Source organism: Thunnus albacares, chromosome 12 (genome assembly GCF_914725855.1).
Source record: "Thunnus albacares chromosome 12, fThuAlb1.1, whole genome shotgun sequence".
NCBI lineage: Eukaryota > Metazoa > Chordata > Actinopteri > Scombriformes > Scombridae > Thunnus > Thunnus albacares.
In genome coordinates, this window is record NC_058117.1 from 26,049,990 (window position 1) to 26,077,975 (window position 27,986).

General features: G+C 39.2%; 1 protein-coding gene and 4 non-coding genes across 7 annotated transcripts in view; 1 reads left to right on the top strand and 4 right to left on the bottom strand.

Annotated features, from left to right (window-relative positions):
• The window catches only part of LOC122993073 (contactin-associated protein-like 4), a 135,141-nt gene that overhangs the window by 54,748 nt on the left and 52,407 nt on the right, over positions 1 to 27,986 (top strand). For all 3 annotated transcript variants that reach the window (XM_044366932.1, XM_044366931.1, XM_044366930.1), the window contains exons 5-10: positions 3,145 to 3,354; positions 11,924 to 12,099; positions 12,205 to 12,342; positions 15,339 to 15,603; positions 15,855 to 16,004; positions 20,737 to 20,908. In XM_044366932.1, the coding sequence (XP_044222867.1) occupies positions 3,145 to 3,354; positions 11,924 to 12,099; positions 12,205 to 12,342; positions 15,339 to 15,603; positions 15,855 to 16,004; positions 20,737 to 20,908 (1,111 nt within the window). The remainder of the gene's footprint in view (positions 1 to 3,144; positions 3,355 to 11,923; positions 12,100 to 12,204; positions 12,343 to 15,338; positions 15,604 to 15,854; positions 16,005 to 20,736; positions 20,909 to 27,986) is intronic.
• trnal-uaa lies at positions 21,929 to 22,011 on the bottom strand. Its single transcript has one exon. It is a non-coding gene; the product is annotated as a tRNA-Leu (tRNA).
• trnal-uaa lies at positions 22,332 to 22,414 on the bottom strand. Its single transcript has one exon. It is a non-coding gene; the product is annotated as a tRNA-Leu (tRNA).
• On the bottom strand, positions 23,190 to 23,272 carry trnal-uaa. Its single transcript has one exon. It is a non-coding gene; the product is annotated as a tRNA-Leu (tRNA).
• Positions 27,405 to 27,487, bottom strand: trnal-uaa. The gene has a single exon. It is a non-coding gene; the product is annotated as a tRNA-Leu (tRNA).

The following is a 27,986-nucleotide window of genomic DNA, read 5'->3' on the forward strand; positions in this document are numbered from 1 at the left end:
GGTGGCACTAGAGGAACAGTCAGGGGATCACCAAAGTCCTTAGGATAAATCCACTAGCAACCATGACTGTGCCAATCCAGTTTTGTGTCAATCCATCCAGTAGATGTTGAGATATTTCACTGGAAAAGTGAAAAGTTTGACCTACTGGTGGTGCTAGAGGAGAGAATTTGGGAATCATGACCCTATTTCACACATAGTTCCCAGTAAATTACTGGCATAACCTTTCAGGCACTGCAAGTGATTGTCAGTATTCACACATGCAGCTACATTCAGGAACATTTCCGTCTTGCCCCTTTTCACACATGCCATGGCAATGCCAGAATAGATGTGGCGAGGGCCAGTCCAACAGATGGCGGTAATGCAACACTTATGGATGCCAACCACCATAAAACTGAACAGAAGAAGGCAAAACTCATTAAACTCAGATCAAACTTTCAAACCAGGCAGTCCTGATCAAATATGAGTCAAGATTATGTTACTGTATTGCCTATTTCTCAAATGTTTCCAGACACATATTTTAGCATGGCCGCCATATTGAAAGTAGACAAGCCAAAACCAAGCACCACCCAACTCACTGTACGTCACCCATGTGTCAAGTCTTGTAATTGGTTCCCTCGTTCCACGTGAAAGCGTCTTTTGCCGGACGGAGGTAACCCTTTGCGTGCCCTTCCCTACAATGTTACTGCTTTCAGTTTTCCTAAAATGTTACTCGGTCTTTGAGGAGGGAAACTGGTGGTACAGATTTCCCAGAATATCAATCCCATATGCTCCCATTCACACATGACCCAATGCCGGAAATTTTCCTGAACATTTCAGGGATAGACTGCATGTGTGAGATGGGATATGGATAGCTGATTTCATGGAAGTCCATCCAATACACATCAAGATGTTTCGCTAAAAGCTAAAAAAAAAACCTGCTGGTGGTACTTGAGGAAAAGTTAGGAGATCACCAAAGTTAGTAGGATTTATCCTCTGATGACTATGAACGTCTGTACAAAATTTCATGGCAATCCATCAAATAGTTGTTGGATTATTTCACTCTGGACCAAAGTGTCAGCAGACTTACAGACCGACATTGCCACCCCCAGAGCCTCTTGGTTTGTCACAGTGATCGTCACCTTAACACCCACTCTGTATCTAAATTACTTTCTTACCTCTGTATTGAAATCCAGAATATCCTCTCATCAGTTATTCATGATATTATTTCACCAAGTGGAAAGATGATTTATGATAAAACCCATTGAGTGTCCCTTAAAACGGTGTATGCTGCTGTTTCCTCTGAGAGAAGGTGGATTAGAAAAAACATTTAAAAGATGGATTTTGATAAATAGCCGTAGCGGTTTGGAAATATTCACAAGTTGTTTAAGGACACAGTAGATATATGAGTGTAATATGTATATCAGCCAGTGTGACGGCTGGATAAGACTTGTGGTGTTTCTTGTGGAAAACTAATGTAGCATGCACAGCTGCATCCTGCGTGGAAAAACAAATGTAATATAGTGAAGGGAGGTGAAATATAGCTGTTAGTAGCAAACTGTTTACCACAGTGTGAAAAATGCATCACATCTCAAAGCATTGTGTTGCTCAGTTATTGTGGCAATACAAGAGAAATTCAAACAGCCATGTTTTCTTTTGCTGTCAACATATGATGTCATTTTTTTAAATTAGATTTTTTACTAAAGAAAACAACCACTGGTGTTCACACAAGGTATCTAAAAAAGTACGAAATACAACAAATGAACATTAATGACATGACATATATGACATATAAAGTTACAGAGGCCCAAAAGGGAGGAAAATATTCTGAAATCATCATTTCATATTTTGTGAGATCTTGTAAAAGTTTTGCCAACAGTACAGTTGACACTTTTTTTTTTTAAAACCACAGATTAAATGTTAGTATGAGGACAGTTTGAGCCAAAATAAACTTTTGTGGTGAGTTAACATTTGTGGAGATTATGGTTTGATTCTGAGTGATTTGAGCCAGAAGTGATGTTGTCGCTGCAAATAGTTTTTTGGAATAACACTCTTTTTGGAGAAAGCAATGCAAAAATAGGCTTTTTAAAAATTCTGGTTCAGTAAATTGTGGCTTTGCAAGTTAAAAGATAAAAAGGTTCGCAACTTTTTCAAGTCTGTGTTAAATCAATACTCATATGCGCATATTTACATTTCAAAGTTTTATCGGTCGTCTTTTCCATTATGACTGAAAAACACAGTCTTTATTCTGTGTAAAAATGCTGAAGTGTGTATCTTCAAAAGCTAGTCTTTTTAGTAGCGAATTCCCTCTTTGTGTTTGTACCGTGTTACCTTGGTGGACTGCAGTGGAGGGATGGAAACACAAGAGGAAATTTCAGTGTATAGATGGATATGTCAGTATGTTTTATAGAGTATATAGAGTAGTTTTTTAGCTTTACATTCAGAGGATGATTCAGTGCTCTGGAGCTTCATGTTGCTGTTCTACAATCAGCAAGAAATTCACAGTACAATGCAATAAGTGCATTTGTGCAAGCAAAGTGGTTGTGTGATTGTGTGAGGCTTTGGTGTAAGGGAGTAGAAGACTTGCCAAGTTCATTAAAAAGCATTCAGTCAGAGAAATTAGTTGTACTGCTGATAGGAAATTGATGCTGAACTCGGCAGTTACTCTTTTAAACAATTCAGTATTTGCAGTCTATTCTTCACTGCTTGCTGTACATCCACCACACTCCACATACACACTGTTAACCTCCCCTCACCCTCACCCTCACCCTCACCTCAGCCCAGACCCACAGCGAGCAACATGCGCTAATGTGGAATTTATTGATGGAAAGTGATAAACAGAATACAGATTCCACTCACTGTCTGTCTGTCATACTCTCTGCTGCAACCACAATATCACAATAACGGGCAGAACATGTTGGGACATGATTGACGGACTTATGTACTTATTAATATTCGACATGATAGTAACACAAGATCAAACACAGATGTTTCTACTTGGTCAGGTTGTATATGATTATGGTGGATCTGTTGGTCTTGGTTAAAATGCCCAACTTAAGGACAGTATATCTGTACTGTTTAACGCTGAAAGTCCTTTCTGTGTAAACTTTTCATTGGTATTTGATTTCAAAATCCTGACTGATGTCTCTTTTTTTTTTTTGTTTTCAGCCTCTGATGTGGTGAGTTTGGACGGCAGCAGCAGCAGCAGTCTGGTGTTCAGGTTGAGTCCCAAACCGAAGCGCATGTCCAGAGAGGTCGTCTCTCTGAAGTTTAAAACCCTGAGGAATTCTGGGATACTGCTGCATGCAGAGGGGCATGGAGGACTCAGCCTCAGTCTGGAGTTGGAGAGAGGAAAGCTACTGCTACTGATCAAACAAGGTACAGTACAACACACCACATACTCTTAATCTACTATATTGGAGAAATTCTAGCATCATAATTACAGAAGAATAGAGGGAATTAAATGCAGCTAACTCAGTCCTCAGAATTTTTTCCCCAAATTTTCTAATGAGGTCACAACTAAATAGCCCAAATTCTCCTGCATCTGCTCCACAACCTACTCACTTGTCCCTAAGGCTATGACTCACCCTTCCTAACAAATGCCAGTAAAATTGTATTCACGTGTTTTTGAGATGTCATCAAAACTAGCAAAGAAATTCGACTGAAAACACAAGAATCTAATATTAATGGATCTGTGTTTACACTATACCATTGGTACTCAAATACAAGTCTTAGAGGTGCCCCTTTATAAATTTCCACTGCATCAACGGTCCAGTAAAGGTGCATTTCATGATGATATTTCAGTACAATGTATTAATGGAAGACGTGACACCGTTGTTGTGTAACCAAGTCCTTAAACTTGAGCATAAAAAGGTGCGATCATTAATGAGTCTGCTGCGGTTTGAGTTCTTCACTGTATTCTTTGTTGAAAATGTTTGATTTTACAGTTATTCTGCCGGACTCTTCATATCACGACTTCAGCTGGCTCAGTTTTGTGGTTCTTCTTCATGTTTAGAGGATAGTGTTGTTCAAAGCAGCCATGTTTAGTGTCATAGTGGCGTTTTGCGTCCCCACTCTTCATTATGGCCCCTGTTTCATTGCAAATCAAGAACAATAGTCTCGTACTTCTCTTGGGCAAAATTAACGCACATTTCCTGGTCAAGTCATCCTTAAATGCATTTTTTTTAACCTTAATAACTGTGACGACTGTTGGGCGGCTGAATAACGTGTCACTCAAAAGTGGTCAGGTTGCGGTTAAATTCTGTTCTTGGTCCGGACTAAATTGTTATTCGGTCCTGATGGGGACCAAAGTCTACCTATTGAGTACGTATGCACTATACACACTGGTATTTCCTGTAAAAACAAAAATGTATCAGGTAAACACTTTTCCTCTAACAAGGGACATGATGTTTCAGTTCGTATTATCCTGCTGATATTTCTCCTTTTTTCTAGTCAGCTTAAACAAACAGTGAGGAGACCTTTTTTTTCGGTAAATCACTTTATGGTCTTGTTGGTACAGCACATTTGTATAAAGGTCGAGGACAATATAAACCTCTCAAATAACTTTAGATTGGTTTTGGTTGGGTGAGATGGCCGACACGCACGCTGCCACCTGATTGGGTTAAATCTTGGCTCACGCTCTGCTGCTGCATCTCCGTCTAGTTACAGCCATGATGGATGGTAAACGTTCACTGTAGCATGTGTTAGGGCTGGACTCAAGACTTGATGCATGGTTTACAGTCTGTACAGAGTTTTATTTGTGTGTGTGTGTGTGTGTGAATGGGGTTAAACCAGGGGTTGTCAGGCTGCCATGCTGAATCATCACCATATGGCTCACCGCTCATCAGGAATCCCATGTGGCTGCTTCATACATCCTCTATCTCTTTCCCTCCTCTACATATTTCACATCTCCCAAAACTTCCCTCCATCCCATCCCTCTTTCTTTTCATCTTTCCTCCCGTCCACCTCTCTGTCATCTGTTTCTCATAAATGTTTTTCCAACCTTGCTTCCGTCAATGTGTTTACATGCGCTTAAGTAACCAGGTTATTTAGAGAAACCAGGTTACGCGGATGATCAGGGAATGCGATTACATGCACCGTATTGACCTGGTTTCTGTAAATCCTTGTGTACATGCAGCACATCAGAAACCACATTTCTCCTCTACCTCAGCCTTTTTTTCAAGGCGTGTCTTACTGATTTTAACTGTATTATGGATAGAAGACGCTGCTGACAGACAGACAGACAGACAGACAGACAGACAGACAGACAAGACACAGAATGAAAGTAGATGAATTAAACAAATTAAACAAAGTTCTTCTTTGTGTTAGTTTAGTTTAGGTAGATGGAATTATTTTAAATATGAGGATCACTCTGTGTAATGGTCTCTCCTTTCATTCAGCTTCTCCACGCTGTGCTTTCCATCTGCGATCTTCCGTTAATGCACATGTGATTAGAAACCCAGTTACACATCCACAAGGCAGAGTAATCTGAATTCTCCAGGACAAATCTACCTGGGGAAATCTGAAAAAAAAGCCTACTGGAGAAAGCGTATTATAACCCGGTTACTAAGTAGGTTAACCTCTGTGGGTTACTGCTTGTCTTCCATCATCCATCCCTCTCTCATACGTCTATTTAACCCTTTACCTATCTGCCATCAACCACCCTCTGTCCCTCCTCTTTTTCTCCTCTTGCAGAATGTAAACTTGCAAATTTGCATCACTGAAGAGGAGATGACAGTATAAATGTCTATGTTATGTCCCGTTAATGGTAATATGTCCTTAAAGGATATGGCTGATGATTTTCTATTTCTTATTCTATTCTTCTTATTGTCAACAAATCTCATGTGCAGAGCCAAACCAACAATAAATTGATCTACTGTTTGTATCTGAAGCCTTAACTTCTTCTTAACTTTAGTACAAAGTCATGAGGTTGTGATATGTAGCACAACAAGCTAACAAAGTACTGAAAACAGATCCGTGTTCCTGCACATGCTCAGTGGCATCTGCCTTACACAGAACTACTCTCTGGAGGCTAAAAATCATGATCACTAGTATTAGTCTTTGGAGCTGTTTCTAACTAACGTGCCCAGACTTATCGTAATGAAGGAACATGTGATCCAGTGCAGCAATGACATGTTTTTAATAGTTTTTGGACATCATTGGAGGTCTACGGCACAGAGGAATAAGATATATCAGACTTTGGATACATGCACAATACTTGTAAGTAGGATTGTTGGTTTGGCTCTGATCATGAGCTTCGTTAACAATAAGAAAAACATAGAAAATCACCAGCCTTATCCTTTAACACTGAGTCCATGTAAAGAACCAGTGTATAACCTTAAAAAGGAACCGAGACATCTAAGGAACATCTGTACCACTGTAAAAAAGTGGATAAGACAGACTGTGTATCCTTCTAAAAAACATTTAATCAAAGTGACAACTGTTCCTCCTTAAATAGACTCTGTGTCATCTTATAGGAATATAGTTCCACCTTAAAGACAGTGTCATCTTAAATAAAGATTGTGTCGCCATAAAGAGACACTGCAGCTCAGAGAGAGGAAATTAAAGCCATCCATTGAAATGAGAAGAGAGATTGGGAGCAGCTCTGCTTCTGCTGCGACAGACCAACTCTGAAAAACAACAAGCGGTCTTTCTTCTTCTTCTCTTTCATCTTCGTCTCTGTTTCTGCCCCCTCTCTACTCCTCTGTTTCCTTGCGTGATTCTTTGCATTTTTTTGTTTTCTGTTGTAATTGCGTTTGTTTGTCTTGGTTTGTCTCCCCAGATCTCCCAATCCTTTATTTTCACATATCAGAAGAGACCATTTGCTTTTTTTTTCCAGCTGCACCCTCTTCATTTTTCTGTCTCCTCTCTTTTTCTATTTCTCTCCTCTCCTGACAAACACACACACACACACACACACACACATACGCATTTAATATTCCCCCCAACCATCTTTTCTGTTTTCCTCTTTCTTCATTGTTATGTATCTCAGTCTTTTGAATATGCCTCTTATGTTTTTTTTCAAAGGCAGCCATGAGCCTTTTTTCAATTCATCGTCCTTCAACTTTCTGCCTCATATTTTCTTTATTTATTTCCTCCCCACCCACCACCACCTCTCTATTTTCTCTCTCTTTTTTGCAAGAGTTCACCAGTTGTGTAATTTATTGACCCTGAACTCACGCATGGTCTGCTCTGCTGTGCTAACACTAACACATCCAGGTCTGACCCTCAGCTTTATGAGGCAACTCTTAGTAACAGCCTGCACAGAAACAGCAACACAATGTTGGATAACAGAGGAACAAAAGCACTAATAGATGATGGTAGAGTAGTTTTTAGTCAATGCTGAATCCATGTGCGGTTCAGCTTTGTCTTGTACTGTAAACGTGAGCATAAGTTGAATTTGAAGTCTTACACTGCTCCCACCACGCTCACTTTTCTCATGAAAGTGTTTTTTATTTTCTGCATCAGGGATATTTTGAACACTGATTTGTGTCACTGTTTGTGGTTTTGTCATTTGTCCACCATCTCTTTTTTGAGGTGTTTTCAGACAGCGAGAGGTCACTGCTGTGGCTCTCGCCCGCCAACATCTATGTTCTGTCTTTTGAATCGACAGCAGGGCACAACCTTGCCAAGGCTCCCAACCACTTTCAGTCCTAACAACCTGATGCTATTCACCTACGACTGTCTCATCTTGTCGCTAAAAAGAACAGATTGTAACTTAAAATAATGGAAATGTCTAGTAATATGACATGATTAATATAGTAAGTTTTGATAAACACTATCATAAACATTTTTTATCAGCCCAGACCGGTAATTACATTGAGAATGATGCTCAAGGAGTGTTTTTCTTCAATGATCTGTATGTTTATAATTCAAGGAACTCAAATACCTGTAAAATCAGCTCCTGTTTCATTTCCCTCGGTGTGGTTTCTGTGGTTGTCATGTGTGTGACAGCAAACTGAAAAACTAATTTCAACGTGATTGGTATGGGAGTTGTTGTGATTCTTGTGAGTATATTTGGTAAAGATTTCAAAAAGGCATTTCATTTGTATTCAGATCATATAATGTGTCTTTATTACAGAAATTTGCCCATTTTCAACACAACTGCCTGCATGGAAAGCCTCAATGCTTCAAGAAAACCACATTTTCCCTTTACTAACATGCAGAAACAGTTGTTACCTCAGAGCCATGAAATACTACACAGGTCATAAGCCACAATCAGCTACGTTGCTGCACTGCAGGGCTCTAATCAGTGGATGTCTGATATGAGATGATTACTGGTTGATCATATTGTGATGCTGCCTTGGCAGCTAAACACATTGGGAAATCACACACTGCATATCAAGTACTCCAACATGAAAGACCAGTAGAAGTCACATTTGAAATACCGGTTTAAAATACTAAATAAAAACCAAAAAGTGGATTATAAAATTACAGTACTACACAAAACTTACAGTAAAAACTTAAAACATAATGTACCATGGCCTTTTTTGGCTTTAAAGTGGCAACAATATGCAGGTAGATACAGAGGTATTATCACTTGTATGTAGAAAACCCAATTTACATTATCCATGTCAAAATCTCCATATGCCTCGATACTCAGTGGCTTTTATTAAGTAAATAATCATTTGGGGATTAATAGAAATCAGACCAGATACAATGAAGTGAAACTGTCTTGAGGACATGTCTAGAATGATAAAATAAAACAAAAAAAAAGACTTCAGCACCAACTGTGATGTTGAGACAAGCACATACTGTACAGTTTGATCCCCCTTGACAAGAACAACAAATGCTGGATTCATTAGCAGTTTGAGTTTGTTTTGAGCTTTATTTTTCAAAGCTTATTGTGAGCATTCTTGCTTATTCAGCACCTGCCTGCCTGTACGATGAAACCAGTACAACCACAATCTGCTTCTGTTTGCCTCTTTACAGCTCTTCCAAGAGTTTAGTGTCAAATTAAATCACATTTAAGGCCTTGGTGAAAATGAAAAAGACAATATCAGGAACAATGTCACTGACATCAGACAGGAATCTTTGTCTTCTCTCATTTCTTTTTAACAAACCATTGAATTCGATTGAGAGAATGTCATTTTACGGTATGCTTTGCAATATCATCAGACATCAGTAAAAACACCTCCTAACCCTGAGTGGTCAAAACCCCACTGGGCTGCTCTGTCTTTGCATTTGAATTTTTGGAAGTGGAAAAAAAACATGCCGCTATTCTGGGAATGTCAAATTTCTCCCAAATGTCACATGTCACAATCCACACACACACATACACTCCCTCCTGACTCCACACCATCCATGTACAGACTGAAACTTCACATACAAAAGAGACGGAGATGAAAAGAAAGACAGATGGTCCCCTATATTAATAACAATAAAGGATTTTTCTATTTGTTTGCCCTCTGATCTCTCATATTGATTCCTGCTTTCTCTGCCTTCTCATTTACACAGTAATCAAATCGTCCATCCAATAAAATACTCAATCCTATTCTCCTCTCTCTTTCTTCTCAACCTCCCACCAGGTAATAATTATTCCTTTAATCAATGCCAATGAAATGATCTTATTCGTTTTTAAGTCGCGCTATCCTTCCTCTAATATTGATTGCACCATCTCTTTCCATTCGTCTAGACTGTAATCAAATAATTCACAATAAATGTGTTGACAGGACAGACTCCCTCTGTATCATGTAGGCCCACATGCAAACTTTCTCTCTCTGGATAAAGTTGTTTTTCTCATTCATCTCACCAAATGAGCTGAAACATCAAAGACACATTTGTCCATCAAGTCCATCCTCCTCCTCTCTGTCTCGGTTTCTCTCTCTCTGAAGTTGAAATTGTCTCTCCCTAAAGAATATCTAATACATTTTTAATGACTGACTGTATTCAGCTCTTTCTAGAGTTCCTTCTCTCAGCAGAAACACAAAGTTTCTCTCCCAGTACTTTGGGGGTGGATCCATTTATTTGGACCGTCTGGTGCTCATCTATCATTAATGATGTCTCACTTTCCTCTGCACTTATTCAAATGAAGCATTGTCACAAATTTGGGTCACATTTTATTTTACGGTACGCTAATAAGACATAATATGCAGTACTTAAATAATAATATATGTTCTTTATTAGACAATAAACGCAGTCATACCCTAATTAGACACCATGCACCTAAATTATGCTGTAATTAGAGACCACATATAATGCCGTATGAGACCCCAAATATACTATACTTAAACACAATTATACAAAATTATACTCTAATTAGAAACCAATTAGGTGATCCTAATACACTATTACACACCATTTTATAAGATCATAGTCTACAATGCCATATCAGATCCAAAATATACTACAGTTAGACGCTATTCTCCCCTTACTACCAAATTATGCTGTAATTAGACACCACATTTAATGCTGCCAACATGGACCTATGACAGCTTAATTAGACAACGCAGGCTATAATCAGATGAATGTGATGCCATATTATATCGGGTATAGCCTTTATAATTGTCAAGATAAAACACTGAGCTCAGAGGACGATACATTTGTCCTTTATTTATCATAGTTTCATTATCTTACAGGGTCCTTTGTTCATTAGAAGAAAACTGTACTGTAAACTAAAGTCAAACCACATCAGGTCACATCTGGTCGCTGCTTCACACGTCCCTCATAACCTGGATGTTCTCCAGAGTCCTGTGGAGTTTGTAGATAGTAATACATAGCCCAATACATGCTTCCTCAATGCTCTCCTCCATACCAGTTAAGACATCAGACCATTTAATGCCATGTCACTATCCCAGTAACATTAGGCTATGGAAGCAGCCAGGACATTGCATCTTTATTTCCCACTGTTAGACCCTTATTAGACTTTCTTAGAGGGTATTTTGCTAGTTAGGGTATAATTGTGTTTACTGTCTAATAAAGAACATATTTCTAGTTTTTGTCTAATTTGATACAAAGTATGGCACATTATGTCTTGTTAGTGTACCACAAAATAAAGTGCGACCCAAATTTGCTTTCAGTTCTCTGTGCAAGTATGCAGATACCCAGTAGTCCCTAATGAGATGAGAGAATATGACCTCGCTGTGCTCCTCTCTGTGGGATACTGAGAAAAGTGAAATATTTAGACACAATATGTAGGCTGGTGTGTTGGAGCTGTCATCAGGCTGGCATCCCTTGACACCAGGTCAAAATAACCAGATTAGCAGGTCAGATAACTAAAGATAGAAAAGGAGAAAACAGCCTAACAAATTACATAACTGAGGTGAAAATAGGTTACCTGCTGTTACACCGAATAGAGGAAAACCTGCATATCAAACAACCAGAATAGCAGGATGGATAACAAAGAAAGTAAACACACGTTTGGTCAATGCAGCTTCCCAATGAAGCTAAACTTCGCCAATTAAACAGTGGTGATGTGTTGATTAAACGAGTTTGTGTCTTTGTAATTTCCATTTCTCACTGTGTGATTAGTCCACCATGATGGTCTATTTATCTCTATTTGTCTGCTTTATTCTCTCCCGCCTCCCCTTCATCCTTTGCAATCCCTCCATCCTCATCTTTTTTTTCATCCAACTGATGTCTCTACCGATTTCCCATCTTGGTTCATCCACCATCCTCTTTCTGCTCTTCTTTTTTTTCCCTCGTACTATTTATCTCCTGACTTTCTACCAATCTTCCTCCTGCTCTTCATCCTTGTTTTCCTCCTTTCTAATCTTGTTCTCATTCCTCTGCATGCTCTCATCTTATTTTCCCTTCTGTTACTTTCCTATTACTCTTTTTCATCTACCTTTACCACCTCAATGTCCTCATGTCTCTCCTCTGTCTGATCTTCATCTTCCCTCTCTTCCATCGTCTTTTTGTCTTTGTCACCTCCCTACCCTTCACCTGCTCATTCCTCTTCCTCCTGCTCCACCCTTCTTTATAGCTTCCTCCTTCTCCTCTCTTCCAGGTAGGAGTTCATCTTCTGAACCCCGGCGTCTCGCCTCCCTCGGCAGCCTATTAGATGACCAACATTGGCACCATGTAGCAGTGGAGCGGCGCAGCTCTCACCTCAACCTCACTGTGGACAAACACACAGAAAGGGTTCAAATCCCTGCAGAGTTCAACCACTGGGACATCGAGCAGGTGGGATGCAACACATGGCTCTGACACAGACTCACACCTACCTACACAAAATGAATACACATTAACTTTTTTGTGCATTTTGTGTGTGTTTTTGTTCCCATACAGCTGAGTGTTGGGGCTGTCCACTCTCAGAAACCAGTCCTGTCCAAGAGGAACTTCCATGGCTGCCTGGAAAACCTGCTGTACAATGGCCTCAACCTGATAGAACTAGCGAAACACAAAGACAACCAGGTTACTGTAATGGTAAGTTCGTTTAGCTGGTATGAGCAAATTAATGTGATGCTAAGTAGCTAAACACAACCAGTCACCACCTTAGTGAACTGAAATTTTGCCTCTTTTAGCTCATTGTTTTGGTTTTATGCCATATCAACTGTTTTGTTTCAGTCTTTCATCATGTTTTGTAACATTTGCTTGCTGGTAATGTAGCTAAGCAGTAATGCTGCTAACAAACATCTTGCTAAGCCAAGTGACCTCCTTGTTACACAAGTTGTACTATGTGTAATGTGAAAAGGGTCACTTGAAGTGACAAATCCCAAAGAGAATTATCACCAGCTCTGTAGCTCAACTTTTAGCTTATTGTTTTGGTTTTATGCCACATTTACTGTTTTGTTTCAGTCTCCCATCAACCTTGTTTCCAGCAGCAGCAGCAGCAGCAGCTGTTTTCAGCGAAAAGGCTCTGATAAACCCACTGTATGGTACCTGCCAATGTTGCCAATGTATCTGACAATGTTAGCAGCTAGCTAGTGAAGAGAGTAAAACGTCAAGCAGCTAAACAGCCACACATTTTTTCTCAGGAGTTGGTGGAGACCAACCAGAAACACAACTCCAAATGAATGCTAATGTTTGCTGGATGTGTCAATAGGCAACTGTTTTGCTAACATGTTAGCAACAACTTTATAAGATGTGTCAGGGCTTTGTGTTTATTTTGTTTTTCTGCCCCTTAGAGGCCAGAAATCAATTAATGCAGTTCCATGACTTAATTCCTAGTGTAGCAAGACTTTTATGTTTTTGTATTGTCTTTTATTGGGTGCGGCAGCAGTTGACACCCATTAGATAGTGGTGAAATGGGGATGACAACTACACCCCCACTGGGATACACTTCCCATAAATCACAACCATACCTGCTTAAAATAATGCAGTGAAACCTGAATGTGTGCTCTAGTAGACAGCATTAGTTTCTCTGCTATTATGTGACACGCATTCAGCCAGTCATTATACATTATTTTAGCATTTTATCAACCCTTCCTCCACAGCAGCATCATCAGCGAAACCCACTTGCATGATCTAATTTTAAGGGCTAAATCTTGTTATCGTCATGCCCCATGTTATGTTCATATGCTTTATATGGGAATAAAGAGATAAAGAGATAAGCTACAGTATTTGCATACTCACGATCTTCATATATCAGCATTGATATATTAGGCTTAAAAGTGTAGATATAAAAAGAGATACCACAACAGTAGACATAAAGCACGTCTTCACCATAATTCTCAAAGGATGGACAGGTTCAGGGTGTTGCTTACATCTAGCCAATGCCATATTGCTGTTTGAAGAAATTAAACTATCAGGGATTCTTTTAGTGTTATCTTCTCTAAAATGTTTCTTAAGAAATTAGATTTTTTGAGTTTTTCTGATTTTTTACAATGTATGCTGTAACAATATGGCATTGGTTAGACATAGGCAATGTCCAGAACCTGCCGCTGACTCTTCTTGCTTTCATAAAGACGTGCTCCATGTCGAAACGTGTGTTGCTGCACCTTTTTAAAAATCTCTCACTACAACCCGTGTGCTCCAGATCTCCTCATTCCAGAGACTGTCTGGATTGAGATTCTTTCATATCTTTTGTGGTACCCCGTAGAGTCGTTTTGTGACCAGTGTGGTTGCGACAGCTCACTTAAATCATTTGGGGAAAGCAAAGAACTTCTATATCTGAGAGAGAATACGGCATTGATAGCTGGACCTAAAAATAAAACTTCAGGCTAAATTTGGCCTTGTGCATAAAATTCTTTTGGCCCTCCAAAAGCTAATAAAACATTCTGCTTGGTGTTTTTTGTGACTTATTACAAAATGTCCTCCTGTGTACCGTGAGGACACAGGAGCGAAGGAGCCAATGCATATTTTTCTACAATAGCTAATTACTTAGCACAGTACAAACACAAATTACCACAGGTCAACATGTAGTGTACATGAAGGTGTATGTACATGCAGGGATGCGCTTATACATATCGACATCCATGCCGTCCCACTGGGAAATCATCTGGATACTGCCGCTGCCGCTAACGAGCTGCTAGCTGGTTAATGAAGCTAACAAGCTCTTAACAAGGACAGTGAGTGATGAGAGGACAAAGAAGTGGTGAGACTTTCAGTAACACTTCCTTGTCTTTGTCATTATAGGACCTTCAGATGTTCCTACAATAACAATAAGTGGAAAGAGCTCAGTGGAGAGCAGCTCTGAACATTTCTAATAAATGGTTTCTCATTACAGTAAAGGAGCAGAGAGCAGAGAGGCAAGAATTCTCAGTAAAGAGATTCACATGCATGGCTGAAGATCTAATAGAGGCTGTTTTACAAGAGCGCTGTAGCTCTTAAGGTAGAAGAGTATTAAGAAAGTTATAGTCCATTTTAATATAGAGGCCACTGCTGGCCATATTTAAAGGCATGATAACAAAATAAAGTCAAGCCTTCGGTGATGTATGTGTGCGTAGGTGTGTGCGTGTGTAGTAGTGAATGGCTTTTGGGGGATTTTATAGCTCACTTTTTACTTTATATTTTGCAGTGGCTCTGCATCCTCCACCATGTACTTCCATATATCACTTTAACAGCTCTACAAAGGGCTCTTAGATGTCATCCGTGTTACCGGAGTATTATAAAGATAGCGGGCTGATATTCCCAGCAGAGAGCCGGGAGTGTAATATATTACTGCTGCAGCCTTAGCAATGGACCTGGTGCCATTACCACTACTCAAAACAATGGACCACAACTGAAATGTCTATATAGTACTGTTCACATACCTCCTCCTTACACCTCCAAGCTGGGTGACATTGGTATTTCAGTTTGCTTTCATGGCCTTTATTCTCAAGGAGACTTGCTGATGAGATCACTGCGACATGAGGTCACATCGACACGCCCTCTGCAACTGATTAATATTCATGTTTTTTGTTGTTTTATCTCTCTAGTAATCATTTTTTTCACCCCCACCTCCCCTCTTTTTCTCTCCACTCTGCATCTATCTGTCTCAGGGCAATGTGACCTTTTCTTGTGCTGAGCCAGTTTCTGTTGCCGTGACATTCCCCGGCCCCCAGAGTTTCCTCCAGTTGCCGGGGGCGACGACATCCACCTCTGGGGGCGTGTCCGTGGGGTTTCAGTTCAGGACGTGGAACAAGGCGGGGCTTCTGCTCACTTTTGACCTCCCTCAAGAGGGCGTGGTCTGGCTGTACCTGAGTGAGGCCAGACTCCAGCTACAGATCCATAAAGCTGGCAAGGCGCTGCTGGAGCTCAGCACAGGTCAGTCTAACAGTTTATAGAGTTAATTTCTAACCTTTTACCTCTGTTTCCAAACCTGAAAGCTAAATCCCAACCTTTAAATCTGGTCACCTTAAAACTCAAAACCTCTAACCTTTAATTTCACCTTTAACCCCTCACCTTTCATCAATTTTACCATTGTTGTGAAGCAGTTCATAATACTTTTTAGTATAATGCTACACAAATGAACATAAATAATACAGAATTATTGTTATTATTGAATATTTTCCCAGGTTCTGGCCTGAATGATGGTCAGTGGCATTCAGTGGAGCTGAACTCCAGAAGAGGTCGTCTGACCATCAGTGTAGATAAAGAAGAAGGAGGGGTTGCTCATGCCAGCCCTTCATTTCCTGTCAGCATAGGAAGTCAACTCTTCTTTGGTGGTAAGACTTAAACACGTGTGTTTTCAAGAGCATCTTTATTAGTAATTCAACAACTGTTACTGAGCCGTTCTGGTACACCATCCTGAAAATTACGAAGATAAATCCTCAACATCAGCATACCGGTGTTTATGTTCACTGAAATACAGACAGGTGAAACACTGAGTGAAACATAAATCAGTATTCAGAGGTAGTTTTGCTAGTTCAGCTACATTTAGCAGCTGAGTGATAGTTAACCTATACTATGATTTTGAATCAGGCATGTTTAACCTAAGGGTAAATTTAATTTGCCTCATTTATAAAACAATCTATTAATACCTTTCATGTCTGTACTTTTTTAACATATGAGTTATGTTTTCAGTAGTAAATTCAGCTAAAATTGAGTCTTTTCATATACAAGGAAGCTACTACCTTTTATGACTATACATGTGTACTTAAAACTATACTATAGCCTCCCACTGTTCTGTCTGAAATGGGGTTTTTTTTAACTTTTTAAACATGAACATTTTTCACATTGTCAGAACAGCAAGCAAAAAGCCAACTAGAAACAGAAAACAAACAAAAAAAACAACAACAAAGAAAAACAAATTAGAGGTCATGGGAATAGTCAATATGTCAAAACAAATTTGCCTGATGTAAAATAAAATATTGCACATGATACAAGCAATAATTATGGGATATCTGTCTCATTAAACATGCCATTTTTTCCACCATTTTTCTCCTAATTCTTTTTGGAGCCATATGGAGTAGGTCATCTGTTCAAGAAGTTGTAAGTGTTTAACAATATTGACAAAGAGGCTGTAAGAGCAGTGGGACAATTCTTCTGAAGTCAGCATTTTGTTATGGCCTTTTTACTCACTGCCAGCAAGATCTCCAGGAGGTAGGTATCATCTTTACTTAGCCCGTCAGGGATATGTCCAAGGTAGAGGGATGTGAATATTATACTTATGCTAAAACCCAGGATTTTTGAGATGATTGTTGCTACTTTCTTACAGAAGGACTGAATAGAGGGGCAAGATCAGAAAACATGAGCATGATTGACCGTGATTTCTCCACACTCCCTCCAGCAACATAGCTGGGTACCAGTTGGTTTAGATTTCTGTTTGGGAGTGATAAAAAAGTTTTTCCAACAGAAGTCTCTCCAAGTCCGGGAGTTGGTGGAGAACAACTGTGTTTCCCAGGCGTTCAGCCACATGTCCTCAGTTATTTCAGTGTGCAGCTCATTTCCCAATTGTTGTTTCACATAGTCTGTAGTGTCCTTATTTTTGATGAAGTGATGCTATGGTATAACTTGTTTATAAGACCTTTATTGCTTCCTGAGTTCTAAGCATCAATAAATATGTGAATAGCTATTGGTGGCTCTCTTGGATTAGACCCTTTTTACCTATTTACAGAAATAATCAAGAAGCTGTAAATACTGATCAAAACTGTTAAGCTCCAATTTCTTAACAACCTTGCATATGGAAGTGATGCCAGAATGGACTCATTATCTCTATCTGTGATCTTGTGATGCTGGCGTAAAGTCAGGGTCATATGCCTGGCCATCTAAGCAGTTTAACCCATGGGGTTGTAAACGTTTAACCAATTCCACCCATACTTTCAGTGAGAAACTCACCCATTGACTTGCCATCTGGAATATTTCCTTCTCCTTGCCGACATAACCAGGCAATGACAGTTAGTGTGTCTATTAAAGATAATTCCATAGTCTCTCATTTGGCTATATAAAATGGATTACACCAGTATAAAAGTGGTCTCAACTGAGCTGATAAATAATAATCCCTTGAGGATGGGAGGGTCATGCCCCCACTCTTCTCCAGCAGCTGAAGGGTAGAGAATTTCACCCTTGGTCTCTTTTTATTCCAAATGAATCGTGAAATATGCTTATTCCATTCAATAAATTGTTTCTGAGGGATTTCTATTGGAAGTCATAGGAAAAGATATAATAATCTAGGAAGAATATTAATTTTAATTGACCTTATTATGCTGCCAAAGTCGAGAGGGAGCAAACCTCAAGCATTGAGTTCATCATATATTTTTTTGTTAATGCAATTATAGTTAATATCAAATACCTGCGACAGATCTTTGGGTAAATTTACTCCCAAGTACTTGATATGGGATGAATGCCAGTTGAAATTATACTTTGCAATAAGTTCTTGCATGGAAGTGTAACTAAATGTCATAAACTGGGTTTTGTGTATGTTAAGGACATACCCTGAATATACCATATATGTAACCAGCATTTTCATTACTAGAGGTAGGCCTGAACCTGGGTCCATGATTGTAATCAGTACATCATCTGCATACAAACCTACTTTATATTCCACTCCTCCTATAGATATACCTTTTAGTTTTGTCTCCTGTCATATTGCTTGGGCTAGAGGTTTGATGAATAAATTGAAGAGACTGGGGCTAACTGGGCAGCCCTGCCTGCAGCCGTGTCACAGAGTGATGGAGTTAGAAAGGCTGCCATTAAACTTTATTCTTGCAGTAGGAGAAGAGTAAAGTGCCTGAATACATTGTATAAAATCTTCACTGGAGCTGAGTCTGTTCATTACTAGATAAAGAAATCCCCGCCTGACCAAGTCAAAAGCTTTTTCAGCATCTAAACTAAGAACAATAGAGCTAACTTTTCCTTATTAATCCGCTCAATGATATTTAGGACTCTGCTTATGTTGTCTTGGGTTTGTCTTTTTTTTATGAGTCCTGTTTGGGCCTCATCTATTAACAGAGGCATTGCAGTTTCCATCCTCTTTGTTAAGATGGTGATGTACAGTTTATAGTCTGTGTTTAAGACATTGATAGGTCTATATCCTTTACAGTCCATCCTGTCCTTTCCTTCTTTGGGGATAACTTATAAAGGCCTCCCTCCAGGAGGGTGGGGTGGGTGGGGTGGGGAGCCTTCTTTTATAATGTAATTAAAAAGGTCTCCCGTAAAGGGAACGAGTGTTCTCTCATTGATTTGTACTATTCTGGGGGGAACCCATCAGTACCAGATGACTTATTCAGGCTTGAAATAGCTTTACCTATTTCCTCTATTGTTATTAGTAAGATAAGTTTATCATTAATTTCTTTACCTAGCAGAGGGAGGTCTCAAGAATTCAGATATTCAACAATTGTGTGTCTATAGACCTGGTCTGATTGGGAATATAAAGATTTGTAGTATGTTTCGAATGTTTTTTGTATACCCTCCAGACTGCTAGTACTGTTATTTGTAACAGGGTCTCTAATCTTGTAAATGGTGTTTTCTGCTTGTTGTTTTCTAAGCCTCCAAGCAAGCAATTTTGCCGCTTTGGGGCCTGCCTCATAATATCTCTGCTTCATAAACATTATGTTTTGCTCAACTTCCTCACTTAATATTATATCCATTTCCTGCTTGACATTTCTAATTTGGTGTAAAATACAGGGCTCTTTATTAACAATATGTGCTTGTTTTAGATCTCTCTATTTTTCCTGCAGTCCTAACAATATTTAGGCTTTTATCTTTTTCAACACGGCCTTCCTGGCTATGATCTTCCCCCTGAGAACAGCTTTGGCTGCATCCCATAATACCTCCCCATTATCATTGTCCTGTAAATAAACAGCTAGGTCTGTCTCCATTGAACTTCTAAAAGTGGGATCATTCAACATGCCAGTGTTTAGCCTCCACAGTGTTTTTAGTTTTGTCTGTAATAGGGAATCACTGTGTAATAGTAAAGTTTAAAGGTATTTATTATGTTTATTATCCTAAATTCCTTATGTGTCTGTGGAAATTGTCAGACAAAGAAAACAACCACAAAGGACAATACAGGAGTATAATACACCAAACTGACTCCAAAATGTGTGTGTTTCTGTTTCAGTGTGGTTTAAATGAGCTTTGTTGTGTTTGCCCTGAAAGACGTGTATTAATATTTGAAACTTTTTTTATATTTTATATAATGCACAGTACGGGTTGGTGTTGTGAATGGTCACCTCTACAGTTGTGTGTGCACTGAGCCAAATTTAGCTTGTGGCTCTTTTATAATGAAAGTTATAAGTCTGCTTTATCTTTCCCCTTCTCCTCCTCTCATTTCTCTCTTTACTCTTTCTGTCTCTCATGCTGCTCTCCTCTTCTTTCTCTCTCCTATTTCTTTTCCTGTTTTCTTTCTCCTCTTCACTCTTCTCTCCTCTCCTCTCCTCCCTTTGTTTCACTCTCCACTGGCATCCTTACTGCCTCTTTCTCTTAAATCTCATCTCTTTTGTCCTCTCTCTGCTCAGCAATATTGCAGTCCAGCCATGTTCTTGAACTGCCTTAGGCTTTTTATCATCCAGCACGTACACACTCACACATTTACACTTGTGCACTCTCACTATCTCCTCTTCCACATTAAATGGACTACAAAGAGAAAAAAATTACCCGTATTCATTTGTTCAAGGCTTGGCATATATTTGCATTATTCCAGTAGCAACACACCATAAATTACTTTGTGTTCTACCGTACAGAGAATTGAGGCGTTCTTCCACATTTACCACAGCATCACTTTATGTTACTCTTTAGTAAATCACAGTGGGTTTGAACCCCTATAGAAAATAACACTGCAGATTAATCATTACAGTAAAGAAAAGTGTGTTTTCTGATCTTTACTAAATCACTGTCACATTAATTTTGCCTAAACAATGGGGTTAAGTCTGGTGCAGCTTTGATATTTCGAGGGAAAAAAACGTGACTCTCGGCATTGTTGTTCAACTGCATAACTGCTCTCCTCCCTTTCTTGTACAGGTTGTCCTGCTGAAGAGAACAGTCAGGGATGTAAAAATCCTTTTAACATCTTCCAAGGCTGCATGCGTCTCCTCACTGTGGAGAACCAGCCAGTGGATCTGATCATGGTGCAGCAAAGGCTGCTGGGAAACTACAGCCACCTGCAGATCGACATGTGTGGCATCATCGACAGGTCAGTCCCACCAAAACCCTTCTCACTGGTCAGCCGTCGAACCATCATTTTACCCTCTCTGCCATTTCTGAGACATCACTGCAGATACAGGAGTTTTACCATTGTATTCCTTAGATAAGTAATCATGTGCAATTTCAACCATACAATGCACCAGATGTTTTCATTGATCACCTGTTTTAAAAGTGTGGAGCGTTAATTTTCCAGGAACATACTGTTATTGTGGGATAACTGTCCTCAGGGTAAAACATTTGGCACAGATTTACAGTGTTTTTATATTGTTTGAATTTCACATTTCCTCCTAACAAAGAACAGTGTTTTTAACAGCCTTTGAGATCTGTTTATTTCCATTTGTTGGTGTGTCAGGGTGAAAACATAATGGAGCTGTAATGAATACAAACACTGCAGAGTTCCAAATAGCCATTACTGCACCAAACTTATGTTCAATCTTTATTTTGTTCATCACCATAGTAGCAACTATAATTGCACCACTACAGTATTCACGATTGCACTGAACATGAGCCTGCTGGAGAGGCACAGTGAGGTCTCTCTCTATTTTAGAAAGCATTCAAACTGTATAGCCTTTAGTAACTTGTGGCAGTAGTTATTCTCTCAGTATGTCCAGTTGATCAAAAGGAATGGGATTTAAACCCACAAAGAGATGTGTCCACTGCATTTTGAGTGCAACGCCTTAACCACTCAACCATCCTGGTGTCTTCACTGTCAATTTCAATGGTGAAAACCTAATAATATAATAAAATGATTTGTTCTTTTCTGTCCAACAAGCTATTAATCATCAACCACTTGTGCGCATATAGGCTTCTAAGATTTGTAGTATATAACCTTTGCACAAGAAGCAGGGTTCGGGCCACATTATAGCTTCATTTTTAAGCCCAACAACTTGATCATATCATGGACATGTAAGAACCTCAGTCACTCATCAGTTCTTGAAGCTTGTGAGCAAGTGAAATGGAAGCTAGCCACATTCATGAGAATGTGAATGAACACCACTTGTCAAAGTTATACCAGGAGTGGGGCTTGAACCCACGCGGGCATTTGCCCATTGGATCTTAAGTCCAACGCCTTAACCACTCGGCCATCCTGGTATTGATCGTTGATAAATAATATGGGCTGAAAGACCAACATTTCCATCCCTAGAGCCACAATAAAAAGTGCCTTGACTTGAATTTTATGAGGTTTGTAAACCGGATGATTAATTGAGAAGAATCCAATTCCCTTATCTAATCACTTGTTTGAAAGGCACAAGGCAGTAGGTCAATTGTTCACTCTGTTAAAAACCTGAACACAAAAGGATGATGTGTCAATGCAAGTTTAGTGCTTTTCATTTCATCCACTAGAGGCTGACAACCATAATTCCTGGATGTTGAGGAGACCCATCTCTGTATGAACACAACTTATACCTTTATACCAGGAGTGGGGTTCGAACCCACGTGGACATCTGCCCATTGGAACTTAAGTCCAACGCCTTAACCACTCGGCCATCCTGGTCTTGATTAGTCCCAAATACAGTACTCTTAATTGACCTATGATTGACAATGACAATGCTAACATACTAAAGTTAAGCAGCTATCATGTTTACCATGTTCATCATCTTCCTAATTAGCACAAAACACAGTGTACTTATGTACTGCAGAGGCTTGTGGGAATGTCATTAGTTTTGGTGATAAACCAAACTATTGGAACATTTCAAATTTGACCTGATGATGGCGCTAGATGAAAAGCCAGGGGATCACTAAAGTCATTAAGTGTCATCCTCTGGCCACCATGAATGTTTGCACCAAATTTCATGACAATCCATGCCGTAGCAGTTCAGATATTTTAGTCTGAATCAAAGTGGTTGGCCGAAAGACCAACATTTCCATCCCTAAAGCCAAAATAAGAAGTGTCTTGACTTGACTTGTAAGAGGTTTGTAAACTTTGTGTTTAATTGATAAGAATCCAATTCCCTCATCTAATCACTTGTTTGAAAGGCACAAGGTAGTAGGTCTATCGTTCAGTCTGTTAAAAACCTGACCACACACAGATGATGTATAAATGCAAATCTTGTGTTTTCCAACGACCCGAGCCTTACCAAGATAACCACAGGTCCTGAATGTGGAAGGGAGCCATCAGTATAAGAACACAACTTGTCCGCAATTATTATACCACAAGTGTCAGTATGTTAAAAACCTGTCCCACACAGTGCTTTCCACCACAAGTCCTGAGGGTGGAAGGGAACCATCTGTGTATGAACACAACTTGTTCTCAACACAACTTGTTATTATACCAGGAGTGGGGTTTGAACCCACGAGGGCATCTGCCCATTGGATCTTAAGTCCAACGCCTTAACCACTCGGCCATCCTGGTCTCAATAGTAGTAAAGTACAGTACTCTTAATCAACCTATGGTGAAAATTGTTCAGCAAAATATTATTCTTACTAAAAAGAATAGTCCTGAGGATGACAAATTTACATAATACATGTAAAAGACATAGTAGCATCTTCAGTGCAACACACTCTGGTTACAAACTCCTTAGGGTGACACAACAAAATGTTCTGTGAGAATACAGATCAAAATCTTTTGCATCCACAGTAAGCCAAAAAAAAAGGATCAGTCTCTTATTCCTCTACCAATTGTATTTCCTGGTGCAATTCCCAATAAGAACATAACAGCCTACTCTTGACATTCGACTGAATTAGAAATATGAAAACACATGGAGGCATTGACAGTTTAAAAAGCAACCTTGTGACAGTGCAGCTTTCAGAGTTTGGAACAAGATTGCAGTCTAAAAGAAGTTCCTTTGCTAATTGCTTTTTGACATTGGTGACTGAACACAGAGACTAACAGCCAAAGTTGTTCTGTCAGTCAGAAGTTTTTTGCATTATTTTATTTTGTTCTGAGCCTCCTTGATTGTTTTGTCATCCAACTTTATATGAGACGCAACCTTTGTGGAAGTTAAATGTAATTTTTCTTTTCCTTTGACTTTTTGGCAGAGTAATTTATTTGTGAGGTGAAGCAGTGTGGAGTGTTGGATCCAGGAAAGACACAAACAAACACACACAAAGAATCTAAAGCTTGCACTCACACTCAAAGTATTTCAGTAGAGGAATGAAGAATTATTCTTCAGTGGAGACCTGATGTCTGAAATAACCACTGACAGCCCTGTTTGTGTTATTCTCCCTGATATCTGACAAAACAATGTTTTTGCCTGTTTCTTCTCTTATCTGCTTCTCACTGAAATAATGAGTGTTGTTCACACTTGTGTATCTGCCAATTTGTTATGATTTGTCAGCTTTGATCAAGGCTGTTTCAGTTAGCACCATGATGATATCAGTAGCATCTCTATGATTGTTACTCCCACTGTTAAAGCAATGTATTATTTTCCGCCCTTTGTTAATGATGTCTGGACTTTTTACTGCAGTTTCATTCCTACTCCAGCTGTTTTTCATGGATTCGGTCACTTTGGCATCTACCAAAGGCCTTAAATTTCAGTTTTTGGGGTTCCTTAATGACCTATAGGGGTTAAGGTGCTGACTATGAGCCATGACATCTCTGGTTCAGGTCTGGCCTGTGACCTTTGTTGCATTTGATTCCCCATCTCTCTTTCCTAATTCCTATAGAAAGAGTGCAATCAAAAGCAGAGCATGTTCCTTCCAATATTACCTTTCTGTTTTCTTATATAAAACAGTTTTGTAATGCCTGACACATAGTGAGGTGCTGAAACACATGCAGAACAAAAGAGAAGAAAGTCCATGTATATTTATGTTTATTTATATATCATTTTCATCTCTGCAATAGTCATTTATATTAATCTCTGGTGCAGAACAAATTGCCTCCTGTCCAATGTCACACTAAAAAGCACAGCACAATTAAAAGAACAATTATAACAAATATTAACTGTCCTCTGGGCAAAAACTGACAGATACATGCATATATACATATCTACATATACATACAGTATGAACACAGCTACACACACACACACACACACACACACCAGTCACACATTCTTACCGGAGAAGGCAAATCTGCTTCAATGGATTTAATTGAATATCTTCCTGTTCCTACATTCATCAGATTATTATTCATTAGAATACAGTTTCAGCACAGATCTGACTGCTCACTGGAACAAAGCAAGAGAACAAACATAGCACCCATTGTACTTTCCCTCTCTGTAACTTTGTTGATTAGATTTTGGGTCCATGGAATATAGGATTTAAAGGAAAATTGAGTTACAGACACAGTTTCTTTTCCAGGTCTGACTTTAGAGCAGGTTATTACATCTGTTTGTGTGTCTGTGTGCAGACTTAATAGCAGTGTAACCCCATGCAATGAGTGCAACATAGAGGCAGTCATGCGTTTAATAGACTTGACCCATCAGTCTTGTGGCAGAACAGGAGCAGAATCAACAGATTTAGTTTATTTCAGATTTAATGTACTTCAGTTCAAAACCCATGTTCAGAAGTCCATTCATTTCCTGTAGAGGTGGGCGATGAGGGGAATTTTGTATAAGTTTCCCCTATAGGCAGGAGGGGTGGCTCATCCAATGGACACAACCAGTTCATTAATCATATAATACATTCCATATGGCACAATTTACAGTCAAAAATATGATAGAGACTCCTACTGTCAGGACTTATCAGCTTCAGTAAATCAGTCAAGCTGCTTTCATGTAAATGTGGACTCATACAATCCTGTTTCCCAGAAATTACATTTATATACTATTAAATTGTGTTTCCAATTACGTTGCATTGGCATACGTAATCACTGCCTGACTTATGTTCACAGGCAACGTTTTTTCAAATTAATTAAGCACTACATTTATATACGCCCCGAGGCCAGAGAGAGGAGGTTGGGTTGGTTAGCGGTTGTACAAGATGCAGTGTGGTTAAAGCCCCCCTCCAGTGCATTTTGACATTTTTAAGATATTTCATATTTTTCTCATTGTTTTCTAATTGTTTTTTCCTCAAACAGTGTGGCTAATCAACATTGTCATTTCCTGACAATGTTGATTAGCCACACTGTTTGCCAAATAAATAACTTAATTTTGCGCTCAAAGATTTAAGCTGTTGCTAAAATGGTTCGATGATGTATGACTATAGCAGAAACTGCAGTCATTCATCGTCCTCAGCAAACTTATAAAGATCGTTGTGAGCTAGCTAGTCAACTTCTCTTGTATTTTACCATAATTGTAGCATTATAGCCTTAGTTATATCTCTCTGTCTGTCAGTTTGTCTTTCTAGTTACTTAGCTAACTTAGTTAGGTGTAGTTAGCCAGCCTAACTTATTGCATTAGCTAACGGAAGGTCTTCATTTTAATTTTTAGTTTCCTCCACTTTAGTCTAGTGTGTTGTTTGTTTTCACAATGGCATTTGTGAACTGGTGCAATCAACACAGTGGATTACACGAAATCCCACCCGCAAACAAGTTTTGGGCTGTAGTGTAATCAGTGGTTGGACTTCGTTAGGATGGAGGACAGACGACAGTCAAAGTGTCACATTTTCATCTGCAACGCACATTTTACTAAAGATTGTTTCACCAATGCAATGGCAGTGGAAATGGGGTATCAGAGAGGGCTGAAGTTGAGGAGGGATGCCGTCTCAACCATCAGTACTGATGAAATGGTGAGTTGTGCATTGTGAACTTTTTCAAATGATTTATTCACGCTAGCAAACTACTTGACGACTGATTATTTCATTCTTTCATAACATAAACAAGAAGTGTCTTTGCCCACCACCTCAAATATTCATAATGTTCAGATAAGACACCACTGTGTCTTATCTGAAAATTGGATTTCATGTAATCCACTGTGTTGATTGCACCAGTTCAACGCACACACTAATGCCATTGTGAAAATAAACAACACACTAGACATAATATTTGTGATCTAATTACCATGTTTTCCCAACTTACATGGTAGACTTACTGTCCAAGAAAAGGCCCTTTTTTGTGGCTCAGCTTTGTCATGAGTGTGCAGTGATCTTCTCCAAACAAATGGTTAATACCAGATGTAAGAGTAGTAGTATTGAGTGAACTGCTCATCCGGATGACATGACTGCTTCTGACTGTCTCCACCAACAATGACAGCATAAGTCATTTCTTCAAACACAACCTAAATGTATGTTTTCCTGATCAGAGACATCTTGTGGTGGAAGTAGTGTGACGTTGTTATGCAATTGTTGGTTGGTTTTGCATTTTGAATTTCAGCTGATAGTTTTACTTGAAGTTGTCTCAATGGATTTGTTTTGCTCCCTTGTGGACTTGTTGTTGGTGTCGACCTCCACATGGATGTAAAAATAAACATTAAATACAAAGATCCTGTTTGCAGTAAGCGAGCTGGGCTTTGTCAGTTGTATACTTGAATCATAAACTATGGGTTTTTCTGGCTTCATTCATGGGAAAGCTGTGAACACTACAGTCTGCATGTTTGTGGTCAAAGGAGCAGTGACCATTCTTTTCCTCTCTGAGATGGCAGTCTCACTGTCAAAATATATATAAATACCAGGAGTGGGGCTTGAACCCACGTGGGCATTTGCCCATTGGATCTTAAGTCCAACGCCTTAACCACTCGGCCATCCTGGTTCAATTCACATTAGTACATGATACTTATTCAATACATGGTGATTGAAAGACTTTGGCAAACATGTTTGGGAAATATAAATCTTACAAAAGAAATTAAATGCCAGGAGTGTCATTTGAAACAACAGACTTGTGTCCATTGGATCTTGAGTGCAACTTGGCCATCTTGGTTACATCAGTGACATTCAATGTGAAGATAATGCTACTCTTATCTTTCCAGCAAGCTAATCAAGAGCATTGAGATGCTGTCATTTTAAGAGGATTGTAAAAAGCAGGTTGATTTGATGCAAATAAAAATGTGTCTACTAATCACTTGGTCAAAGGTCAGTCTGGTAAAAAATGTGACCAGACAAGGCCAATTTGTCAATGCAAACATCCTGAGGTTAAAAAAGTTGGAATTTATAAAAACAAACTTGACAGGAGAATGTGTGCACCTGTGCAGAAACTCTCACCCAGGCGTACGAACATTTTGGAGACAGGGGAAATTGGCAATGCAGACGGT